General features: G+C 44.8%; 1 protein-coding gene and 1 long non-coding RNA gene across 3 annotated transcripts in view; both read right to left on the reverse strand.

Annotated features, from left to right (window-relative positions):
• The window catches only part of LOC139574247 (uncharacterized), a 59,443-nt gene that overhangs the window by 22,692 nt on the left and 10,944 nt on the right, over positions 1-25,807 (reverse strand). The gene's annotated exons all lie outside the window — the stretch shown is intronic.
• LOC139574246 (transcription factor Sox-3-like) lies at positions 17,752-19,988 on the reverse strand. The gene has a single exon (XM_071398645.1). It carries the CDS (start codon positions 19,333-19,335, stop codon positions 18,439-18,441), a length of 897 nt encoding a protein of 298 aa, XP_071254746.1. The 5' UTR covers positions 19,336-19,988; the 3' UTR covers positions 17,752-18,438.

Here is a 25,807-nt window from a genome sequence, read left to right on the forward strand (position 1 = left end):
CAATATCCTGTTAATGTAGCAATAAACACAGCGTTTCATGAAGATAAAAAAGGATGTATGCACAAAGGCTAGACGTCATTGCCAAGTCCACAACCTCAAAAGAGTACTAGGCCGAGGTAGACAGAAACACCACAGTTCATATGTGACCGAAGTCTTTCAGGACAGCATCTATCCTCTGCTAGCTTCCCTCACATCCACTCACCATCAAAGCCTCATCTGCAGCACTACTTATAAGCTGATATGGTGTTGTGGTTTTGATGAGTCAAATAATGAAGGAAGGCTTTTGCCTCTGGGGGAAGGAAAGCTGTAGGAGTCACAAATGCTTAGACAGTATGGAGCCACAGAGGGAGCAGAAACTAGAAAGGGTAAAAACAAGATATTTCGTTTTGGTAAAGGATAACAGAGGTGGCTTACATGCTGACGACACCGCCCGCATTGCATGCGCGAGCCTTGCAAAATAGATGTACACATAAATGTTATTCAATCATTTCATCCAAACTGCTTGTCTGCGTAGCCAGGCGCTAAAATAGAACTTGGTTCTATTTTTGATGCTTGATGCACTGCAAGTCCCACCTCTCCCATCTCCTCATTAGTTTTCAGGAGCATATAGCCACGTGGGTGATTGAAAGATGAACTGAGGTCCATACTCCAGTCCAGTTGGTGGTAATGCACCTTAAAGTTGGTTGCAAACCAACATATAAAGTGCACAGAAGAAGAAGAAGCCTGAAGGAGGAGAGATGACTAGGTTTCCCCTTTTATCTGTGGATTAATTGTCGGAGTAGAGAACACATGATTTTGTTCTACAACGATCCATAAAAAAAAAGACAATGTGCATTCCATGTAGAAAACGACCCAATGGTATATCCCAGTACAAATGAGCTGGCAACAACAAGCTAGCTAGCTAAATGTCCATGAATGTTTCATGTGTTTCAACCTGTCCCCAAATGAATATAGTTGGTTCAGAGTTTGTTTTGATATTTCAACCTGCGTGTCCTGATCGCGTCTGGTGTGGATGGACAAAATCAACATGCTCGCGTGCCCGGTGTAGTCAGCATGTTAATTACATCTGCAAGTCAGGAACTCTGCCAGAAAAATGGTATTAGTCACCTGTATTCCCCGTTACAACATACACACACACACCTGTCCTATGTCACTGGAGCCTCTCCCAGTGCAGAGGAGAACACACCCAGAGGGACCGGAATAACAGGCCACTGCAGCTGCAGCACATCGGACACTTGAGACGCGGTGGCACCGCACAGAGCAGATGTGTTAAAAAGCCCTAGCTAACATCTCTTTATCTCCATCTATAATCTTCGTCCATTTCACTACCATCAACTTCTCCTCCTCCACAGCTACTGTTTACAGGTCTGACAAGTCGGGCGGGAATGGCGTCTAGACTGGCGAAAGTGAACTTTTTTTTCAAAGGAAAGTCCACGGCTGAACACAGAGGAGTTATGCGAGCAAGGAGGAAAGCGAGGAGAGAGGGATTCCAATTTACATGACAACTTAGGAAAAATGCTTTTTTAATACTCATTCAGCCCCTAAATCACCCTGCTCCCCCGCTCTTTTCCTTCTTTAGCCTGGGCTATTAAATCACCATCTTGACCCCTGACCTAGGGCCTAGGCCATAAAGAGCCCCCCGCAGGTCATAGGCCTGAGTGTAGCGTTTGAATATGAAATGGCTGGCCTCCGTTGGGCATGGTAACAGCCCCATGCTCTGAGACTACTGAGACACGGGCTGGTCCCCAGGAGAGAGGTTCTCCCGCAGATCAGATCAGCTCAGTAGCCCTGGGGCACAGGCACTCTCCCTCTCTCTCTGTCATCCCTTATCTCTCTCTCTATTGCTCTCTCTCCCCCTCGCTCAGTAGTGGATTTACTTGGACTTGAGAGAGAGAGAGGAAGGAAGAGAAGGGTGGGGAGCGGGGCGAGAGCGAGGAGAAAAGGAGGGGGGCATTTGAATAAGAAACTAGAGGCGATTGGTGTTAGCATGACAAAGGAGCCCGCCATCTCCCCTGATTGGTGTCACAGCTCAGGCACTAAAGCCATGCAGGCCCCCTGGGAGGCCCCCTGGGTGGGGTGAGATGGGGAGCACTGGCATGTTTATGCGTCTGAGGTGTGATATTGGGGAGGACAAGCTTCCGGTTAAACTAGATGAACTGCACACAGCTCCTAAATAGAGAGAAGAGTGAGCATTTCTTGAAGAACCAAAAAGTTAAATACAGGCTGCCAAGATTTTTATAAGGAAGAAAAAACAGCCTCCTACTTAACAGATTTTCCCCCCATGACTTTTTTCCTCAAATGGAAAGAAAGCAGACTACACTTCATCGCTTTGACAGGTGAGGCCTCCAGGCCAAGCCCACATTAACGCACTCATGGCAGCCTTGAAGAAAGAGGAGCCAAGGAAGGTGATAGGAAGATCTAATGCACCATAAACACTCCAGAGTGGCTGAGCTGCGCTTTGGCTTTCCTTATCTTCTGTCTTATACTCTCCATCTTCCTTCATGTCTCTTGTCTCCTGCTCCCCACCTGTGGGCCCTCGGCCCTGGATGTCCATAGCAGGCCTCCCTTCAAGTCCCTGCTGCATGCTAATGGCCCCCGAGGTGTGAAGTGCAGATTGGCCCTTGGTGGATGACGGCCTCTGGGCTCCAGCTACTGTGTAGGTTTTAGCTATTGCAGGTGGAACCACAGGGACCCTGTCCTCCAATGGGTCTACCATGCCTTTGTCTCAGAACTAATGACCAGGGACAGGAGTTTTTCCTGATCTCAAATGACCTTGCCTGGGGGAAAAAAACTCTGGACCCTAGTCATTGCCTAAAGCTACGGCCCAGAGTTTTTCTGGTTACATCGCATAGTCAAGAAAAACTCATGGCCCCACTTATGACCATAACAAGGACAGTACATAGATAAGTGAAGAGGGATCATACAAGATAGAAACCCTGTGGTGGAGGGGGATTTCACAGCTCAATAACTTGAGGCTATTTACTTACAATCTATATTATTATCCGTCCCCATGAGACTGGCTGTATGCATATTGTAACCAAGATGGAGGAGATGGACAGGGCTCTAGTGCAGATGAACTGAACCAGCCTCGGGAGAGACACTCGCCTAATGACACGGTCCTAGAAACAAGTGAGAGAAGACAAAAGGGAGTAGGTGGAGAGAAGGAGAGAGGTCACAGCCCCCTTCAGACAAAGCCTGGGCAGAATGAGGCTCATCTGGGTAGCACTGCCTAACTCTCCAGGACTCATCTCCGTCCGGGAGGGAGAGAGCACTGACTAACTCACCATGGCAACTAATCAATAGGTGACAGAGTCAGTCAGAACTGAGCCGCGGCTGAGGTTGTCCCACCTCCCCCCACGTCCCCAGGGTAACCAAGCTCCCCTCCTCCGTAGAACAGGGCAGGAGGGGACCCCCATAAACCCCTCACAGATCAGGGAGGGAACTTTATCCCCCACTGCACAGGAGTTAGTGTGGTGGTGGGGTGTTTGTGGAGGGGGTCTATGTGTGATGTATGTGTGTATATATATATGTTTGTGGGGGGGGGGGCTTTGTATGTGTATGGGTTGTGTGGGGGGGATTTGAGTGTGTGTTTGCACACGTGTGTGTTTGCACACGTGTGTGTGTGGGAGGGTGTTGAATGGAGGGGCGGCATGGGTATTGAGTTTGAGACAGGTTACAGCCAGGAGCTTAATGAACACAGATCGTGACAATACGAATACGATCAGGAGCCATCTGATGGGTCTACGGCACCGTGCGCCAATTGTGTGTCTGTCAATCTGTGTTCCTTCTCACTGTCCCCCAACCACCACTAATCAATATCTGTGGCCTAGATGAGAGGCCTAATCTGCCCCTTGCGTCGCCCCCTACCTCCATCAACCCCCGCGCCCCAATCGCTGCATTGTAACTGTATCGTCCCTATAGAATCCCGTAATCAGATCGATGTCACTGGACATATCGCATATGTACCTCGGGCCTAACTCACACACACACACACTTGGCCCTGTTTTCTAGGCTCTCAAGACAGGGTCAACCAGGGTCAGAGTAAATACTACTGCTCTTTGCGAGTGTTCGTAGACAATGTGAAATAGGACATATTAGGTCACGCACAATAGGTCTGGTCAAAAAGAGTATGACATAGTTGCCGCCCATAGCATTGAATGAAAGGGAAGCCAACGAGCATTTGGCGTCCCTTGATAACAAATATTAAATAATAGCCAATCAGTGTTGAGCTTAACTGAGTGAGCTCAACTGTGAATGGTCCTGGCGCACCAACAAAAAAGTGTCAAGGGAAGCCAGTTTGGATATGGATTCACACAATCACATCAAAAGCCAAACGTAATTGAGAGAAACAACTTAAATTCTTGCATCTTGTTGTGTTGTTATCCTCTGGTGGCTAGCTAACTGGCTAAAATTGTCTCTTTCCTGGATGGAGATAGGGATTTGCACTTCAAATCAAATTTTATTGGTCACATACACATGGTTAGCAGATGTTAATGCGAGTGTAGCGAAATGCTTGTGCTTCTAGTTCCGACAATGCAGTAATAACCAACGAGTCATCTAACCTAACAATTTCACAACAACTACCTTATACACACAAGTGTAAAGGGATGAAGAATATGTACATAAAAATATATGAATGAGTGATGGTACAGAACGGCATAGGCAAGATGCAGTAGATGGTATAGAGTACAGTATATACATATGAGATGAGTAATGTAGGGTATGTAACCATATAAATATGGCATTGTTTAAAGTGGCTAGTGATACATGTGTTACATAAAGATGGCAAGATGCAGTAGATGGTATAGAGTACAGTATATACATATGAGATGAGTAATGTAGGGTATGTAAACATTATATAAGTGGCATTGTTTAAAGTGGCTAGTGATACCTTTTTTACATCAATTTTTCCATTATTAAAGTTGAGTCAGTATGTTGGCAGCAGCCACTCAATGTCAGTGGTGGCTGTTTAACAGTCTGATGGCCTTGAGATAGAAGCTGTTTTTCAGTCTCTCGGTCCCTGCTTTGATGCACCTGTACTGACCTCGCCTTCTGGATGATAGCGGGGTGAACAGGCAGTGGCTCGGGTGGGGGTTCGTCCTTGATGATCTTTTTGGCCTTCCTATGACATCGGGTGGTGTAGGTGTCCTGGGGGGCAGGTAGTTTGCCCCCGGTGATGCGTTGTGCAGACCTCACTACCCTCTGGAGAGCCTTGCGGTTGTGGGCGGAGCAGTTGCCGTACCAGGCGGTGATACAGCCCGACAGGATGCTCTCGATTGTGCATCTGTAAAAGTTTGTGAGTGCTTTTGGTGACAAGCTGAATTTCTTCAGCCTCCTGAGGTTGAAGAGGCGCTGCTGCGCCTTCTTCACCACGCTGTCTGTGTGGGTGGACCAATTCAGTTTGTCCGTGATGTGTACACCGAGGAACTTAAAATTTACTACCCTCTCCACTACTGTCCCGTCGATGTGGATAGGGGGGTGCTCCCTCTGCTGTTTCCTGAAGTCCTTGTGGTTTTACTTAATTCTCTGTACCGGCCAATGACTATAATGGTGATTCTGATCCAACCATTAAATTCATACATTGTGCCCCTGACCTGAGAGGACCGAAGTTCAATATGTAGCTAGTGTAACGGATGTGAAATGGCTAGCTAGTTAGCGGGTACGCGCTAATAGCGTTTCAATCAGTTACGTCACTTGCTCTGAAACCTAGAAGTAGTGTTGCCCCTTGCTCTGCAAGGCCTTTGTGGAGCGATGGGTAACGATGCTTCGTGGGCGACCGTTGTTGATGTGTGCAGAAGGTCCCTGGTTCGCACCCGTGTCGGGCCGAGGGGACGGTTTAAAGTTATACTGTTACACTAGTTGTAGTCGGCCAACGTTAACAAGCTGGCTAATTGTTGCCCAAGAAAGGAAGCTAGGCTAGCGAGCGAGCATTTTAGCCAGGTAGCCTAAGACCACAACTAAAAGTGTGTACTGTATGACAGAGTGATAGACCGTTTTGGCAACATGAAAGAGAGGAAGATGGCATTGGTGTTTTTGATGGCATTGGAGTCAACATGTTTTTTTCGACTTACACCCCCCCTCCCCACACACACACACACAGAAATCAATACCTTGGACAGCCACATGATATTTAGTTTACGTTGATTGGACTAAATATTTGTTGGTATCTTTAGTTGTCACTGTATTAGACTTAGCATAGGTGATTAGATGATGTTGAAATGTTGAAGTTGAAATGGTGCTGGAATAGTGGAGGCAGCTCCTGTTTTCTTTGCAACTTGCGGTAACTCTCCGGTGTTCTAAATCAATAGTTGTTTAGTAATCCGAAAATGTCAGAAACATTAACTTGATTGACCATGTCGTAGGTCATGTAACGGTTTGTTACATGCAATGTGCTTTTTGGAATCCACCGGACAGATGTTGCTTTGCGGTTTTGTGGTGAAACAAAGGTGTGGTTGAATTTATTCTGCCACTGTGTTCTTATTGTCTCAGCCTTAGGCCTATATATCACAGTGGCAAGGCATATGAACTAACAGGCTATAGAGCAAACATCGCAATTATCACAACACATGGGTTGTAATATGGCATTTCTTCCTGGCTTCCCCGGTGATTTTACCAACTCACCACTACTGTATGTTATTTGATTTCTTTAAACAGGTTATGATGGAGGTACACTACATGGTCAGAAGTATGTGGTCACCGGGGGGGCTCCCGAGTCACGCAGTGGTCTAAGGCACGCAGTGATGCAGTGTGCCACTAGAGATCCTGGTTCGAGTCCAGGCTCTGTCGCAGCCGGCCGCGACTGGGAGATCCATGGGGCTTGGCATTGCGCATGGTGATCTTAGGCTTGTGAGCAGCTGCTCGGCTATGGAAACCCATTTCATGAAGCTCCCGACAAACAGTTATTGTGCTGACGGTTGCTTCTGTGAGCTTGTGCGGCCTCCCACTTTGCAGCTGAGCCTTTGTTGCTCCTAGAAGTTTCCACTTCACATTAACAGCGCTTGCAGCTGACAGAGGCAGCTCTAGTAGGGCAGACATTTTACACACTGACTTGTTGGAAAGGTGGCATCCTATGAGGGTGCCACGTTGAAAGTCACTGAGCACTTCAGTAAGTCCATTCTACTACCAATATTTGTCTATGGCGATAGCATGGCTGTGTGCTCGATATTATACACATGTGAGAAACAGGTGTGGCTGAAATAGCCGAATCCATTCATTTGAATGGGTGTCCACATACTTTTGTATATATAGTGTATCTATGCTAACGTAGCTCCCTAACCCTATTTCCCAATCGGCTGTGTATGTGTGTCATCCACCAATTACATACAGTCATCCTCCCAAACAAGTTCAAGTGCACGTCAACAACAGGGCTTTCTGGGACACAAACCAAAGAATCGCTGTAGGGAGAACCCTTTAAAAATATCACCTCGCTATACCAACAACCACCACCCCCAGCGAATTCTACCTTCCCAGCCCTGGGTGTGATTTGTGTTTGTTATCTTTGTGGACAAAGGGACTGTAAAGCCTGTCTCGTGTTTGATGAGTCTCATATTCACACACACCTGCCGTGCAAAAACAAACAGGGCTGTGGATTCAGGAGAATGTCATTATTTAGGAACCTAATCTATTTTTATATAAATGGAATCTTATAGAAGGATCCAGACATTTTTCACTTGATTTGGAGAAACCTACCTCACGAACCTACCTTCACTTCCTGAGCCTCACTCTGGAGTTCCCGGGCATCAAAAAACATGAACAAAGACTCCAAAAACACCCAAATGCGTCCTTTTACAAACAGCAAAGCTCTCAGTATAGTGATGCAGGTCTTTAGACGTTGTACACGTGAAGTTGTGTCATTCTCACTTCTTCCTGGATGTTTTTGGAGTCTTTGTTCATGTTTTTTGAACGCCCTGGAACCCTAGAATAAGGTTCAGGAAGTAAATCGCAAGTGAAATTGCAAAAAAAAAGTGTTTGGACAGATTAGGTTCCTAAATAATAAAATATTGAAATTGGGAGCTGGGTGTTGTTGAGGAAAGGTAACTCTAGTGACATCTGAGGCATATGTAAAGTAATCTGGCTGGTAGCGTGGCACGCCCCTACACTGGTGAGTCATGGGTGAGGCACGCATAAAGACATGAGTGAAGAGGAGATACTCTGGCCTGCCTTCACACTATGTCTGAGTGGGCAGGTGGTATAGGACTATGCTGAGTATAGCATGCCAATTGAAGTTATGAATTAAAATTAAAATCATAAATAAAGTTTGCGCTTGTTGTCTATCAGAATTTCGATTTCCCTGTTTTTATTTTCATTCATATTTTTCCTGAATAGAATTGACATTTACCCCAACCCTGAATGACTGGATATTATTAGTCACTCTAAGCCAGAGACAGTATGTCTTCATTCTGAGATTCCACACGCCTTATCAGGAGTCTCAATCGAAGCTGTTGGGCAACAATCCTAGATTAACACGCTCAAGACTGCCAACTGTTTTCGCCCTGATAACAGAATATCACAGTAAGAAAATGGTACAGGCCTAGAAAGAATATACACAGTGTCACGTTCCTGACCTGTTTTCTCTTGTTTTGTATTTATTTAGTATGGTCAGGGCGTGAGTTGGGTGGGTTGTCTATGTGTTGTTTTCTATGTTGGGGTTTTGTGCGTTCGGCCTGGTATGATTCTCAATCAGAGGCAGCTGTCAATCGTTGTCCCTGATTGAGAATCATACTTAGGCAGCCGGGGTTCACGTGTGTGTTTGTGGGTGTTTGTATCTCGTGTCAGTGTTCGTGCCACACGGGACTGTTTTCGGTTTGGTCACGTTTATTGTTTTTTGTATCTTTCCACTTTGTATCTTTCCACTTTCCACTCTGCGTCTTGGTCCGATCCCTACACCTCCTCTTCAGACGAAGAGGAGGAAAACAGTCGTAACAGAAACACCCACCAACAAAGGACCAAGCGGAGTGGGAAAGGGCAGCGACAGCAGCAACAGAAGACACAGGACTCGTGGACTTGGGAAGAGATCCTGGACGGCAAAGGACCCTGGGCTCAGCCAGGGGAATATCGCCGTCCCAAGGCGGAGTTGGAGGCAGCGAAGGCAGAGAGGCGCTGGTATGAGGAGGCAGCGCGGCGACGTGGTTGGGAGCCCGAGAGTCAGACCCAAAAATTTCTTGGGGGGGGGGGCACACGCGGAGTGTGGCAAAGCCGGGTAGGATACCTGAGCCAACTCCCCGTGCTTACCGTGGAGTGAGAGGGCGTCGTACTGGTCAGACACCGTGTTATGCGGTAAAGCGCACGGTGTCCCCAGTACGCGTGCTTAGTCCAGTGCGGGCTATTCCACCTCGCCGTACTGGTAGGGCTAGGTTGGGCATCGAGCCGGGTGTACATGGCACCAGCCTTACAAATGGTGTCCCCGGTTCGCCAGCATAGCTCAGTGCGGGCTATTCCACCTCGCCGCACTGGCAGGGCAACGGGGATCATTCAACCTGGTAAGGTTGGGCAGGCTCGGTGCTCAAGAGCGCGTGTCCTCCTTCACGGTCCGGTATACCCGGTGCCATCTCCACGTACCAGTCCTCCGGTGGCAGCCCCCCGCACCAGGCTGTCTCTCCGTGTTCTCTCCCCAGTTGCTCCCACCTGTCCAGCGCTGTCAGAGCATTCCTCTTCTCCAGCGCAGCCAGAGTCTCTCATCTGCCCAGCACTGTCTGAGCTGCCTGCCTGCACAGCACCGTCAGAGCTGTCCGTCTGTCCCGAGCCGTCAGAGCTGCCCGTCTGTCCCGAGCCGTCAGAGCTGCCCGTCTGTCCCGAGCCGTCAGAGCTGCCCGTCTGTCCCGAGCCGTCAGAGCCTTCCGCCAGACAGGAGCAGCCAGAGCCTTCCGCCAGACAGGAGCAGTCAGAGCCTTCCGCCAGCCATGAGCAGACAGAGCCGTCAGCCAGCCAGGACCAGCCAGAGCCGTCCAGCCAGGACCAGCCAGAGCCGTCCAGCCAGGATCCGCCAGAGCCGTCCAGCCAGGATCCGCCAGAGCCGTCCAGCCAGGATCAGCCAGAGCCGTCCAGCCAGGATCCGCCAGAGCCGTCCAGCCAGGACCAGCCAGAGCCGCCAGCCAGCCAGGACCAGCCAGAGCCGTCCAGCCAGGACCAGCCAGAGCCGTCCAGCCAGAGCCGTCCAGCCAGGATCCGCCAGAGCCGTCCAGCCAGGATCCGCCAGAGCCGTCCAGCCAGGATCCGCCAGAGCCGTCCAGCCAGGATCCGCCAGAGCCGTCCAGCCAGGATCAGCCAGAGCCGTCCAGCCAGGATCCGCCAGAGCCGTCCAGCCAGGATCAGCCAGAGCCGTCCAGCCAGGACCAGCCAGAGCCGTCCAGCCAGGACCAGCCAGAGCCGTCCAGCCAGGACCCGCCAGAGCCGTCCAGCCAGGATCCGCCAGAGCCGTCCAGCCAGGATTCGCCAGAGCCGTCCAGCCAAGATCCGCCAGAGCCGTCCAGCCAGGATCCGCCAGAGCCAGCCAGCCAGGATCCGCCAGAACCAGCCAGCCAGGATCCGCCCCTCAGTCCGGAGCTGCCCCTCAGTCCGGTGCTGCCCCTCAGTCCGGAGCTGCCCCTCAGTCCGGAGCTGCCCCTTAGTCCGGTGCTGCGTACATGGAGGGTGGTTGTTAGGAGGAGGCCACGGGGGCGAGTAAGGAGGCGGACAAAGACATTGTTAAGGTGGGGTCCACGTCCCGCGCCAGAGCCGCCACCGCGGACAGACGCCCACCCAGACCCTCCCCTAGAGTTTTAGGGGGTGCGCCCGGAGTTCGCACCTTGAGGGGGGGGTTATGTCACGTTCCTGACCTGTTTTCTCTTGTTTTGTATTTATTTAGTATGGTCAGGGCGTGAGTTGGGTGGGTTGTCTATGTGTTGTTTTCTATGTTGGGGTTTTGTGCGTTCGGCCTGGTATGATTCTCAATCAGAGGCAGCTGTCAATCGTTGTCCCTGATTGAGAATCATACTTAGGCAGCCAGGGTTCACGTGTGTGTTTGTGGGTGTTTGTATCTCGTGTCAGTGTTCCTGCCACACGGGACTGTTTTCGGTTTGGTCACGTTTATTGTTTTTTGTATCTTGAAGTGTTCATTAAATAATGACCACTTTCCACTCTGCGTCTTGGTCCGATCCCTACACCTCCTCTTCAGACGAAGAGGAGGAAAACAGCCGTAACACACAGTGTGTATGTTTGATTGAAAAACAAATAAAACCATTATTTTAAATTGAATTAATTCAAAGAACCATTCCCTAACACGCATGTCTTCGACATTTACACCTGATTGCTGTCCAACGTCTATAAACCTTTCATTCTAATAATTTTACCTACTGACATCAATGGAAGTCATTTGGTCCTAAGGCTCTACTCTGATTCTGGAGTGGCGGTGGCATTGCCTTTCAAGCGTCTCCCAATCTGCATTCTTTGTGTTTGTGTAATGCACGGCAATGCAACCATAAGCTATAATTAACAAGAGACATCTGCATTAGGGAGCACGTCTGTTGGCGGCTTGGTGCTTACAGTGAATTCGGAAACTATTCAGGCCATTTCCCTTTTTCCACATTTTGTTACTTTACAGCCTATTTCTAAAATGTATTAAAGACATTTTTTTCCTCATCAATCTACACACAATACCGCATAATGACAAAGTGAAAAACAGAAATACCTTATTTACATAAGAATTCAGACCCTTTGCTATAAGACTCGAAATTGAGCTCAGGTGCATCCTGTTTCCATTGATCATCCTTGAGATGTTTCTACAACTTGAGTGGAGTCCACCTGTAGTAAATTAAATTTGTTGGACATGATTTGGAAAGGCACACTGTCTATATAAGGTCCCACAGTTGACAGTGTACGTCAGAGCAAAAACCAAGCCATAGGGTCGAAGGAATTGTCCGTAGAGCTCAGAGACAGGATTGTGTCGAGGCACAGATCTGGGGAAGGGTACCAAACATTTCTGCAGCATTGAAGGTCCCCAAGAACACAGTGGCCTCCATCATTCTTAAATGGAAGAAGTTTGGAACCTTCAAGACTCTTCCTAGGGCTGGATGCCCGGGCCAAACTGAGCAATCGAGGGAGAAGGGCCTTGGTCAGGGAGGTGAACAAGAACCCAATGGTCACTCTGAAAGAGCTCCAGAGTTCCTCTGTGGAGATGGAAGAACCTTTCAGAAGGACAACCATCTCTGCAGCACTCCACCAATCAGGCCTTTATGGTTGAAGTTTGCCAAAAGACACCATAAAGGACTCTCAGACCATGAGAAACAATTTACTCTGGTCTGATGAAACCATCCCTACGGTGAAGCATGTTGGTAGAAGCATCATGCTGTTGGGATGTTTTTCAGCGGCAGGGACTGGAAGACTTGTCAGGATTGAGGGAAGATGAATGGAGCAAAGTACAGAGAGATTCTTGATGAAAACCTCCTCCAGAGCACTCAGGACCTCAGACTGGGGTGAAGGTTTACCTTCCAACAGGACAATGACCCTAAGCACACAGCAAAGACAATGCAGGAGAGTATTCGGGACAAGTCTCTGAATGTCCTTGAGTGGCCAAGCCAGAGCCTGGACTTGAACCCGATCGAACATCTTTGGAGAAACCTGAAAATAGCTGTGCAGCAACGCTCCCCATCCAACCTGACAGAGCTTGAGAGGATCTGTAGAAAAGAATGGGAGAAACTCCCCAAATACAGGTGTGCCAAGCTTGTAGTGACATACCCAAAAAGACTCGAGGCTGTAATTGCTGCCAAAGTAGGTTCAACAAAGTACTGAGTAAAGGGTCTGAATACTTATATAAATTTGATCTTTCAGTTTTTTATTGTTTTATACATTTGCAAAAATGTCTAAAACATGTTTTTGCTTTGTCATTATGGGGTATTGTGTGTAGATTGATGAGGGGGGAAAAGCTATTTAGAATAAGGGTGTAACGTAACAAAATACTTTCCGAACGCACTGAATATCCACCCAGGAAGGGTAGGACTAAAATTCTAAACTAAGGTGATACAATAAAATGTGAGAGAACAGAGAAAATGTCCAATTTCATTTTCGGTTTATTGACTGAGGGCTGTCTATCAGTCAGTTTGGGCCATTGTGAGTAAGTGAGTGTGAGTGGCTGGACAGGAGAGGAGAGAGGGATGGTTGGATGGATGGCTCTCAGAGGGTCAGCCCCAAAGCCCTGACCCCAGGAGGATTTGATGCCATTTTCCCACGCAGGGAGCCGACCTGAGAGGAGCTTGTTAACAACATCTGCCCCAGTTCAGGAAGATTAACCCCCACCACATCGCCCCAACCCCCGCACCTCCACACACATACACACACAGACTGACACACACAAACACACCCCTCTGCTGGCTGTCAGTCTTGCCGGTCCCACACGAGTGTCACCACTCCGGACAGGCCTGCCCCAAGCTGGACATACAGTGCGCTCCAGGCCAGGCCAGCTGAGATCAGAGGGAAGGGCCTCCTGGAGATCCCAGTCATAGCAGATCAATACCAATAAAGCCTAAGTCGGCTTCTGGACTGGAATGGAGCCTGATAGACAGACTAAGTCTAACATCTCATCTGAGTTTCTGTCTCACTGCAACTGTCACCTACACTATATGGCACAAATCAGTCTTAACCCATTTTCCATGTTGGATGACGCACGTAGTGACTGTTTGAAGAGTAAGAGCTTGATTTAAGTATGTAAAAGTGTGTTCATTTTTGGAACGAGGTGTGTCCTGATATAGACTTGCTGAGCAGGTTCAGGCCACATAGTAGGCGCGTGATGTCACCAACATCAGTCAGTGGGCCTGTCACAGACTTTAAGAATTACTTTTCCATTTATGACATTGATGTAGATCTAAAACACCTACTCATAATCCCTCACAACACCTAGTTAACATACTAGGACACCCAAATAAGTGTGTCATGACTTGTCACAACTGAATGAAAAGACAACAGGAAAAATGGATAGAAATTCAAATATGACACTGAAGCTCTGTAATACAAAAATGTAATACATGTACGTAAGTGGAAGAGAATAAAAAATGCCCAGAAAAAAAAATGATATCAAGCATAACGACACACACAAACAGTTAAACACGCATTAACACAAACCAGCACAAGCACCACACAGCAGCAGATAGAATCCTCTGGGAATCCGCTGAATCCGTGTTCTACAGGGGTATAATTAGGTTCGTTTTGGAGAGGGGGGTTAAACAAACAGGCCCAGTGAGGTCATAGGCAGATGGAAGTGGGGATATGCCCGCACTTGCTGAGTGTGCACAGTGCTCCACATGACAGGCCCTGAGAGAGGCCCTGTGGGCGATCAGCAGGTGTGGGGGGGGGGGGGGGGGGGGGGGGGGCTGACGGTGGCCAACAGCACTCCAACAATGTTCTCACTGCCAGAACATTCACACCCAATCAATAGATCAGGGTTTGGCTACTTAGCTACATGTACTGTATACGGTTTTCCAAGATCTCATTTCAGAACTAAATCAGGATTAGCCATGTTATAAGCGTCCTCAGGAAAAACAACACGGATAATAGTTTGGCTACTTAGCTACATGTACTGTATACGGTTTTCAAAGAACTCAGATGGGAAAACAATGCATTACACCCAAATGCACCAGAAAAACATTGATACCTCTTACATCAAATGCAGCAGTAGAACTTTGATAACTCTTGCATCATATTTCCTGTAGGGCCTTGCTATCCTAATGGAAAAGTACAACAGAACTGAATCCTCCTCGGTTATCAAACAAACTATGAGGGCTGAGGCCGCTCCGCTCGGGGATCACATACCAACTGACTGATCTAGCACATTTTGACAGATGGCACAGAACCACCATTCTCTCTGACTCCGGCCCAGTGCAAACACCTCTGACATGGCCGACTGGGGAGGGAAAAGCTGCTTAATTGCAAAAAAATTACTTGGAGAGGGTGATTAGCTGACGGGCGGCCGCTAGCGCACTAGAGTGATTTAAGACCCTTTCAGTGAATGCAGGGAGGTCTGGATAATCTTTCCCTCCACAAAGGTGCGTGGGGCTAATCCAGGCCGCTTTGCTGAGCTGTGGATCAAATCCCACAGGGAGTGTGGGAAGGCCAGCGGGACAGCCAACGCTCCGGCCCACTTGGTGGCCAGCGTGGCCTATCCCAGGGTGCTTTGCACCAGTATAGACCTGCCTGCTTGCTCCATACCTCTGCTGTAAGGGTGTTGGACAGAAGGAGTGTGCTGGAATGCCAAGAAACAGGGTCTCAGATTGTTGTGTGTGTTTGTGTGTGTGTGTGTGTGTGTGTGTGTGTGTGTGTGTGTGTGTGTGTGTGTGTGTGTGTGTGTGTGTGTGTGTGTGTGTGTGTGTGTGTGTGTGTGTGTGTGTGAAGTTGTAAGGAATTGCATCCAAATGGACTCAATCCCTTCTTTAAGTATCTTACTTCCTAACAGCAGCCAAAACTAAGCAGAAACCTGAGGATACCTTTTCTGTGTATGAGTCGGGTTTCATATTCAAGCATTTTATTCAGTTTGTCAAGTCACATTCAAAACAAGGATGACTAATTAAATGTCATAATATTTAAATTATTTAATTTAATCTAATACTTTTCAGCTTTTGAATAGTGTGACAAAAAAAGATTATAAAAATATTTGTGTCTGGAAATGAAGTATTTCAAAAAGCTTAATGAAGCTTATACTTTGTCAATAACACGTGTAGACCTATGAATTCTTACATGAATTGTATCTTTTGCTTGTTAATTCATTTATTCAAAAAGTATTGACTAATATATGCCTATTCACACTCATTATCCAACCAATTGAACATGTTGATGATAAACTGTGTGCAATAAAGGAATGGATTTACAGGTATAGGCCTATATCCACATTTGTATCTGCTACTATTGTAGGGGAGAGTGGGGTAAGTTGTGCCAAAGGGGTAAATTGAGCCACCCTTGTTTCTCGGAAACCATACAGAAAGTTAATAATGTTACCAAATATTTAGGAAGAAGTCATCATTTTATGAAGTCTGAAGGAAGAAACCACATGGAAAAAGTTATAAGCAAGTTAGGTCCAAAAAAAATTGATTTTCACCAAGTCAAATTAATTTAGTGTCAGATGTTTCATTATGCTTGTATCTGAACCAAAGAAGATACTTTTAAGATGTTTCTATATATCAGCTGGGGGTCTATATAAGCCTCAATATGAGGTCCTAAACCTAGCATGAATGTGCATCCTTGTAGCAGCTGTGTGGGCTAATCAAAATGTTTGCCTTGGGGTAAGTTGAGCAAATGGCCATGGGATAAATTGAGCCAACGGTTGAGCCAATGGCAAGTTGAGTTTTCTTCCCAGGCGTAATGCAAGGCATTATCGTTGGGATATGAGGTAACAACAGAGCCTATGTTAAACGTGTTTTAAAAAGTAAAATATGTTAGGTGATAAGCCTGTGTTAAGATTAAACTTATTAAAATATAAAAAAAGAGATTGTGATTGTGTTGAATTGTGTTTTGTAAATAACGATTGACATGGTTTTTAAAAGGTAGTGGTAATATTTCATTCTGTACAGAAATGTTAAGGCAGCTTAATTTACCCTGTCCCGCAGCCGGGGTAAGTTGTGCCAAGAGACCAGTTTTCAAAACTGTAATGTTTACATGAATTCTGATTATTTCCAGGAATACACATAGATATCTTCGTTAGAAAGAATACTATCTCTGCCTTGTCAGAGTGACGCTGAATATAAAAAATGGCTCAACTTATCCCACTCCCCACTATAATATGTATGAATGTAAAATGTTGATTTACATTGATCCAAAGTCAATATTGGAAAGACTTGAGGAAGACGTTGCTGAATTCCAAGGTGTAAAAATTAGCGGTCTAAACGATTACATTATAAAAGAAAGTCAACACAACTTTCAGAGTTCACCAGCTTGGCAGTTGTCACCATAACTTATCTGATAGAACCATTCAGAGACACATTCCATAAAACCAACTATAGACCACAGTAAATATAGCTTACCGACAAAACATTCCATTTCGAAATAAAAACTATATTGAGTAGGCTACGCTATGTTGCATGGTTTGGGAAGAAACTAAAGTTAAACTATTGATTAAAGCGGTCCAATATGCCTAGAAGCAAATCAGTAAGAAGTTCAATTCAGGACAGAGTAAATTAAACAATCTCCCTTCTCAGATAAGTATGGGAAAATGTCAGCAATAACTTGGAATGGTTAGGTATACTTTTTATAGGCCCATTATCTTTTACATTGAGATATTTAAAAGGTGCTGCGTTGTTTTCCTATGTCAAAACAACATTGTACAAGTCAGTAGGCTAATCATGGATACCCCTTATTTAGGAATAGGCCTACATATTCATGGAGTCAAAAATGTACTCTGCAACCAAAGTTTATTGAAATAGGCGTATATTTCGATAATTGGAAGAGATTAGACTAGTCATTAAACTTAACAGAATTATCCTAAATATTGGGCTACACGCTACTTTAGACCTAGATTTCACTTTTTGTTTATAGGCCTATTTGAGGAAAACTTGAGTTATAGACCGCGTTCATCCAGCATGTTTGAGTTTATTAGTCACACTTCGTTACACACATCGTCTACGATAAATCACTTGCTGTTCAAGGTTATGCTCATTTCATTCTGTGAGGCGGCATCTCCTAGGATACCTGACAGATTTCACCCATCAAACTCACGTCATATCCCCTATAGACAAGTACAACACAGGTGGCTCATACCCCACACAATCACCCCCAAAAAAACATAGGAGTCAGTAATCTTGTTTTGTACAAATTTATTCATCATTTAAGAATAGAGGATGGTCTTAAAGTAGAAACGTCAGTTTTAAATAAAACCTCTTGGCCCATGATATGGGTTAACCTGACACTGTCAAAACATCACAGAAAGGGAAATTGTCACAAAACAAAAAATGGAACATGACGGAGGCCTACAGAGGGTTCACAAGCTTAAAAAACAACTTACTATAAATAAACTTGCGCTTGCGACCCGCACAGTCTTACATTTCATTAAAACCTAGGTCATAAAGAAAAAGACTACAAAGATTGACACAGCCGACACAAACGGACATTCTACAAATTAAGTGTAAACATTTATGATCCAACTCTCCATCCAGCTTTTCTGAAATACAATGGCGTCTTCATGAGGCCACATGCCTTTTTCATAGAGAAAAAAAATTGCATTAAAATATAGAAGTCCATTTCTCCTACAGAATTTGATTGCGTATACTCATGATAAAAGACTCTTTGCAATGCAATTTACTCTGGTGGGCTCAACATTCAACTTCAGTCCAGGATATGTAGTTTTAAAAATGCTTTTAACATGGACAACTCATTGAGATGAGATAAAAAATACAATTTCATTGTTTTAAACAAAACTACTGAACGTCGACTCTTTTAGCAATCAAAATGTTCAAGTATCCGAAGTACTTAAGTTTAGTCATTTTCTCAAATGTGGGTTAGGGGTAGCGTTCCGTTCACGCCAGTCCCCGCGGTCTGATAGTGCGGGTGTACACTGTGTAACCGACTGGTCTGAAGGGAAGAGTGATCCGCGCCGTCTCCACCGGGAGGCAGGTACATGCTGATCATATCCCTCAGATCCCCCAAACACGCTCTCTGGGAGTGGGAGGTAATCGCCGGTGGAGGTGAGCTCGGCTCGGTCTTGCACACGGATGCCATGGAGCCCATGGCGTTGGAGGTCTGCTGCGTGTATGCTGGGGACATGCTGTACGTGGACGCTGCGTTCATGTAAGTCTGCGCCGAGGACATCATGGGGTACTGGAGCCCTGCCATCTCATACCGGTGCATCTGCTGGATCTGAGGGCTGTTCATGCTGTGATGCGGAGGGTAGGCCAACTGGTCCTGCATGAGGGAGTACGCACTGTTTGTCCAGCCATTCATGTGAGCATAACTGTCCATCCGCTGTCCCACCGAGACGCCGTTGTTAACAGCGTTGGCACCTGGCGCCAGAAGTCCTCCTGGCAAAGAATACTTGTCTTTCTTGAGCAGGGTTTTGGTCTTCCTGCGGGGACGGTATTTGTAATCCGGATGCTCCTTCATGTGCATGGCGCGCAGACGCTTGGCCTCGTCGATGAAGGGTCTCTTCTCTGCGTCGGTCAAAAGTTTCCAGTCTGCACCGAGCCGCTTGCTGATCTCAGAGTTGTGCATTTTTGGGTTCTCTTGTGCCATCTTTCTCCGCTGTCCACGGGACCACACCATGAAAGCGTTCATAGGCCTCTTCACCCGGTCCTGGTCGTTGGCACTGTTGTTCTTGTTGCCCGCAGCGGAGCCCGAATTGGACTGCGGGAGCGGGCTCTTGATCTCGGTTTCCATCATGTTATACATTCAAACGGCTTTAAATGTAAACTCTCAGGCGCGGAAAATGTATAACAAAATGCCCTCAGGCTAAAAGGGAGGTAGAAATAGTACTGACCACCAGTCTCATGTGAGGGAAAAAAGTTGTCAAAAGAAGCTTAGGTATTGCTAGTTTGCCAGGTGCTTCCAATGTCTCACTTCACGTCAGCAAGCTCTGTTCACCACGGCTCTAAAACAGAACTCTGCAAACTTGTCCGCCAACCTCAGCTGTTATTAGTGCCTGGGCCATGTGATTTGGATTGACAGTGTAACAATGAGTGGCTCTCGACCAATCACAGCGCTCTGTTTTGGGCTGAGTTGGAGAGAGAGATATTCAACTTTATACATAAAGAACACGTTATAAGGCAGTTAAATTATATTTTAGTTCATCTAAGTAATTAAAGCGTACTCTAAATGTATATATGCATTTTAGAATATGTCTGAAACCGGACAGAAACAAAAGGAATCTTAGCCTGTAGCGTTTTAAATAAAACGAATACATTTGATTGAACGGATCACGTCGACAATTTAAATTGATCATCAAATATATTAGCCTAATAGTGCAATATATAGGTTGGAGTTTGTAAATGGTATAGACTTGTAAGTGCTATACAATTTTACACGTAACACTTGCGTATAAAACTATTATGAATTAATTCTGGCAAACCCTGTCTATATATAGAGCAAGTGCGCCAGGCGTAATTTCTTAATTTGTAAACGGTCTTGGTAAAGAAAAAGGTGGAAATCAAATAATCCCATTCAAGTGGCGACATGTAGGCGGGGTTCCAAAAGGCCTAAATGAGTGCAAGGCAAATATCGAGGCAGAAAAGTGGTATTCTCTCCCTTCATTCATGAATTCTCTCACGTCCTTTAAATATCAAGATAATACTATTGTGCTGGACTGGCATCTATAGAATTTGAGGTTATCGTGCTCCCTCATACGGAAGGGTTTGTGTCAATACCATTTCAATTGCAGCCAATTTCAGACGCCAATCTGTTTTTAAAAAAGGCCTATTGAAAATGTGTCTGATTATCATTTTCAAAATGGGGATTTGTCATGAATTGAATTAGAATTAATTTATTAAATTGTTAATATGTTGACAAATTCTGATTAATCAAAAAAGCTTGAACATTTTGGAAACATAGATGTGGGTTACTTGGAATAAACTGCGTAAATGTGCGTAATTGTCACAATAGACTGGATTAAAATGTCAGTTTACCGTGTCCGTTTATATTTGCAAGTGCGACTTCACTTGCTATTTCTCCACTAGTTTTGGTTTATCTCAGTAGCCAGTCCTAAAAACAGCCAACATTGGGACTGGCACACCGGCGAAAGACGAAACCTTGATACATCAACGACCTCTTGTGGAGAGACGACTGCCTATAGCTCGAACAAGGTACCTCCTCGAAAAGTTTATTTTGAAGGGTTGATGGTGCTCTGAGAAAATTACTATTCCTATTTAACTTGTCGAAAAATTCGACAGCTCGTGTGCGTAAAACGTTTTCGCTCTGTAGTGCTAATGGTTGTTAAAATGGTCACCGCGGAGAGTCACTGATTTACATGTGTTGCTTTACAAACGACCCGAAACACCGCTCCTGTTGAGCAGTTTAAACAGATATGACATTCTCTCGCAGCCCTCAGGCAAACTTTACACCTGCTAATGACTACAAGCCTTCGCCAGTCGAAAACGTCCTCAATTAACACCTCCGCCACTCAATATTGAGTACCACAGATCTGTGAGCAATCGAGGGTTTCAAATATTCATGAGGAAATTCTCCACACTAAATACTTCAGGATTTCACCAAAAGAAGTTCAAAATCTCAATTTACATCTAACATATTGGAGTTGTGTAAGCATATTTATGCTTATGAATTGGATTTCAATATCGAAAAGTTAGATTGTTCGATATCAAAACATTAAATATTGTAACCTTTTTTCAACATAATTATTATCTAGGCTTGAAAATACACAGGCCTGACATTAAAAAATGTATCCAGAGTCCATATAGGCCTACCACATAATAACAACCTGATGTAATACATTTGACGATGGCGAACATTGAAAATGTGTCTATAGAGAAAGAGTACATTTCATTTAGTTGAAGACAAAATAAATTAATAGCCATAGAAACGCAGTTCTACACTTGCTATCCAGCTCATAGATCAAAATATTGATTTGCCTAGACGTTAATCAATTGAGAGCAGACATCCCCCCGCGCATTTCAGTGAAAAGCTGTGTTGATTGGTCCGCCATTAACAGAGCACAGGACATGTCGCTGAACCTCTGTGCTTGAGTTAACCCATCTAATTCTCAGAAACCAGTCATTTGTTTATCTGGGAAGATTCAAAAACTGATCCGCTTGTAATCGTTTTATGGAAATCGACCAGACAGCGGGAAAATAAAAACTCGGGGCTCAGTAAGGAGGACCTACGATGTGCACCTAATTTCCTAATTATGGACAGTGGAGGGCGAGGAGGACCACCAGCAAAGCCTGCCAGTGTTCGGCCTCAGCGAGTTCCATGCCCCTCAGGCCCCAGAGCGTCACGGCTTTCAGAATCACACTGTTGAACATTCACAAATGTACTCCAAATACTTTCAAGCATGCCGAGTAATGTGCAACGAGCATGCAAACAAAAGTAGCCATATCTGATAGTTTATTTCTGAACAGGACCTTCATTTTAATTTGATCAACTTGTCATGCATCACCAATAGATGCAGCAATTGAGTGGCAAATAAAAAAGCCTATTTTATAAAAATGTCTTCAATATAGTATATCATCCAAGACACACACAGATATTTTCTGTGAAATATCCAACTAAAGCCTCGTTCGATAACCTGCCCCAGCACCAACAGAAGCCCTCTCATCAACAATTGGCCAAGAGCTCCCATTCAATGACAAGAACAGGCTTGGCCAACCAAGACGGTTTTTTTAATAGTCCAATTTATACAAAAATATTTTTAAAATAAAATGTATTGGGTAAAAGCATATTCCCCAGATGGTGAATTCAGGATAAAACACTATAGCCTACACTAATACATGTGCAACCCTTCATGTTGTATAATCTCTATTTCAGTGATTATCTGAATCTAGTTAATGAGCAGTAAATAAACAATATCGAAATGGCAGAAAGCCCCGCTATCGCATATCCGCACAATATGATAAGGAGGTAGATATACTAAATAGTATATAATGAACAACGATATTTGCGCAGGGCTTTAGGCTAATTAAAATTCATTCTACTTCGGTCTAATTGACACAAAAGCTGCATTAATTCCCCCATTGAAAGGAGACGCAGTTCCCTATGCAAGCTTAGCGTAACTGACTGAATAAAGCTTTTGGTCAGAGAAATTGAATTCAGGACGGACAATGTGCTGGCGCAGAGCTGCAAGGCGCATGAAAAACATAATATCCCCACTGAAATAAATATATTAGACGTGGCCGTTTATGCGTTTATCATTTTTAAATAAAGACTTTTGACTGATTTAAACCCCCCAAATTGAATAGAGAGGTGTATCTGTGGTATTTAACTAGCCTTATCAATATGCCTGTAAATAAATCATTGTGGTGGTTTTAGTTGCTGGCTATAAGGGTTTGTTGCTTGGCATACAATGAAAGAGAAAATAAATGTGTTATAAATGTGAAACTGATCCGCCAGTTCTCTATTTAATCCATAAGGGAAAACTCTACATTTGGCCTGGGAAAATATGGATATCCCCTCAAACGGACTATAAACCATTGCATTAGATGTCCATTTAAACCCCACGGCCTCTGGAATCAATAACTTTTTTGTTTCAGCTCAGTGACTGCGGACAAGGCCTTTGAGAAACAGTAATTAATAAAGAATGGGTTTTCAATTACAACCACAATAGAGACTGTCTCATTAAGATTTGCATGATTTTTGGACCAGGAATGCAAATGAAGATGCAATTTACGTACGGTCTGCTGTTCCCATTGTGCCAGTGTGAACGGCTGCGTCCTAAAATAATATGCATGTGTCACTTCAAGGAAGGGCAGTACAGTGGGATTATTACCCTCGTTTATTGTAAAAGTAATAACAGTTGAACGAAGGCATGCTCCTGTAGATGTTTAATGTTATTAACCGCATGCGTTGCTGCATATAGGCTATATTTTCACGTGTTTAATGTCTGGATGTAATGCAGGGTCATTTTAGCTTCTAATCACATTTCACCAGAGATTACATAATGTACTAATTGCATTGACAAAATGACCACAACTTTGAATCCCCCAAATGAAAGATTTCTGCAAAGTTAAATAACCAGGATACACACTCCGTATGTCTATGAATACAACTAAAGGGCGTACATTATTGTTAATTAATTTATAACTGAATGTTAATTCAGTATTCCCATTTCCATATTTTTGTACAGTATGTTTTCAGTCTGCTGTCTATAGACCCTTTAAAAATGGCATAATGTGCCATGCATAATAGTCGATGCCAGTGTCAGACAATATTCCTCAATTGTGCGTATAATATTTTTTTTTTTTCCTAACGAGCAACAGCATCACTGCAGCAGACAGGAATTACTGTCTGTTTATTGATCCTAATGATATCACACCAGTTTGCATCATGTGCGCGGCAACTCCTACGTCACTGTTGTAGCCAAGCATATTAAGCAGTGGCCGATCTTTGAGCAGCCATGATTAGTCTGTCACATTAGCAACATTTCGAAAAACAGTCTATGTCAAGGATTGTATGCCATCTATAAATACATATTTGGGAAATATGTGAGGGTCAATTTCCAAAAGAAAACAAAAGACTGTTCTCTCTCTCTCTCTCTCTCTCTCTCTCTCTCTCTCTCTCTCTCTCTCTCTCTCTCTCTCTCTCTCTCTCTCTCTCTCTCTCTCTCTCTCTCTCTCTCTCTCTCTCTCTCTCTCTCTCTCTCTCTCTCTCTCTCTCTCTCTCTCTCTCTCTCTCTCTCTCTCTCTCTCTCTCTCTCTCTCTCTCTCTCTCTCTCTCTCTCTCTCTCTCTCTCTCTCTCTCTCTCTCTCTCTCTCTCTCTCTCTCTCTCTCTCTCTCTCTCTTTCAATTCAATTCAAGGGGCTTTATTGGCATGGGAAACATGTGTTAACATTGCCAAAGCAAGTGAGGTAGATAATATACAAAAGTGAAATAAACAATACAAATTAACAGTAAACATTACACATACAGAAGTTTCAAAGCAATAAAGACATTACAAATGTCATATTATATATATACAGTGTTGTAGCAATGTACAAATGGTTAAAGCACACAAGTTAAAATAAATAAACATAAATATGGGTTGTATTTACAATGGTGTTTGTTCTTCACTGGTTGCCCTTTTCTTGTGGCAACAGGTCACAAATCTTGCTGCTGTGATGGCACACTGTGGAATTTCACCCAGTAGATATGGGAGTTTATCATAATTGGATTTGTTTTCGAATTCTTTGTGGATCTGTGTAATCTGAGGGAAATATGTGTCTCTAATATGGTCATACATTGGGCAGGAGGTTAGGAAGTGCAGCTCAGTTTCCACCTCATTTTGTGGGCAGTGAGCACATAGCCTGTCTTCTCTTGAGAGCCATGTCTGCCTACGGCGGCCTTTCTCAATAGCAAGGCTATGCTCACTGAGTCTGTACATAGTCAAAGCTTTCCTTAAGTTTGGGTCAGTCACAGTGGTCAGGTATTCTGCCACTGTGAACTCTCTGTTTAGGGCCAAATAGCATTCTAGTTTGCTCTGTTTTTTTGTTAATTCTTTCCAATGTGTTAAGTAATTATCTTTTTGTTTTCTCATGATTTGGTTGGGTCTAATTGTGCTGTTGTCCTGGGGCTCTGTGGGGTGTGTTTGTGTTTGTGAACAGAGCCCTAGGACCAGCTTGCTTAGGGGACTCTTCTCCAGGTTCATCTCTCTGTAGGTGATGGCTTTGTTATGGAAGGTTTGGGAATCGCTTCCTTTTAGGTGTTTGTAGAATTTAACGGCTCTTTTCTGGATTTTGATAATTAGTGGGTATCGGCCTAATTCTGCTCTGCATGCATTATTTGGTGTTCTACGTTGTACACGGAGGATATTTTTGCAGAATTCTGCATGCAGAGTCTCAATTTGGTGTTTGTCCCATTTTGTGAAATCTTGGTTGGTGAGCGGACCCCAGACCTCACAACCATAAAGGGCAATGGGCTCTATGACTGATTCAAGTATTTTTAGCCAGATCCTAATTGGTATGTTGAAATTTATGTTCCTTTTGATGGCATAGAAGGCCCTTCTTGCCTTGTCTCTCAGATCGTTCACAGCTTTGTGGAAGTTACCTGTGGTGCTGATGTTTAGGCCAAGGTATGTATAGTTTTTTGTGTGCTCTAGGGCAACGGTGTCTAGATGGAATTTGTGGTCCTGGCGACTGGACCTTTTTTGGAACACCATTATTTTGGTCTTACTGAGATTTACTGTCAGGGCCCAGGTCTGACAGAATCTGTGCAGAAGATCTAG

This window comes from Salvelinus alpinus, chromosome 4 (assembly GCF_045679555.1).
Source record: "Salvelinus alpinus chromosome 4, SLU_Salpinus.1, whole genome shotgun sequence".
Lineage (NCBI taxonomy): Eukaryota > Metazoa > Chordata > Actinopteri > Salmoniformes > Salmonidae > Salvelinus > Salvelinus alpinus.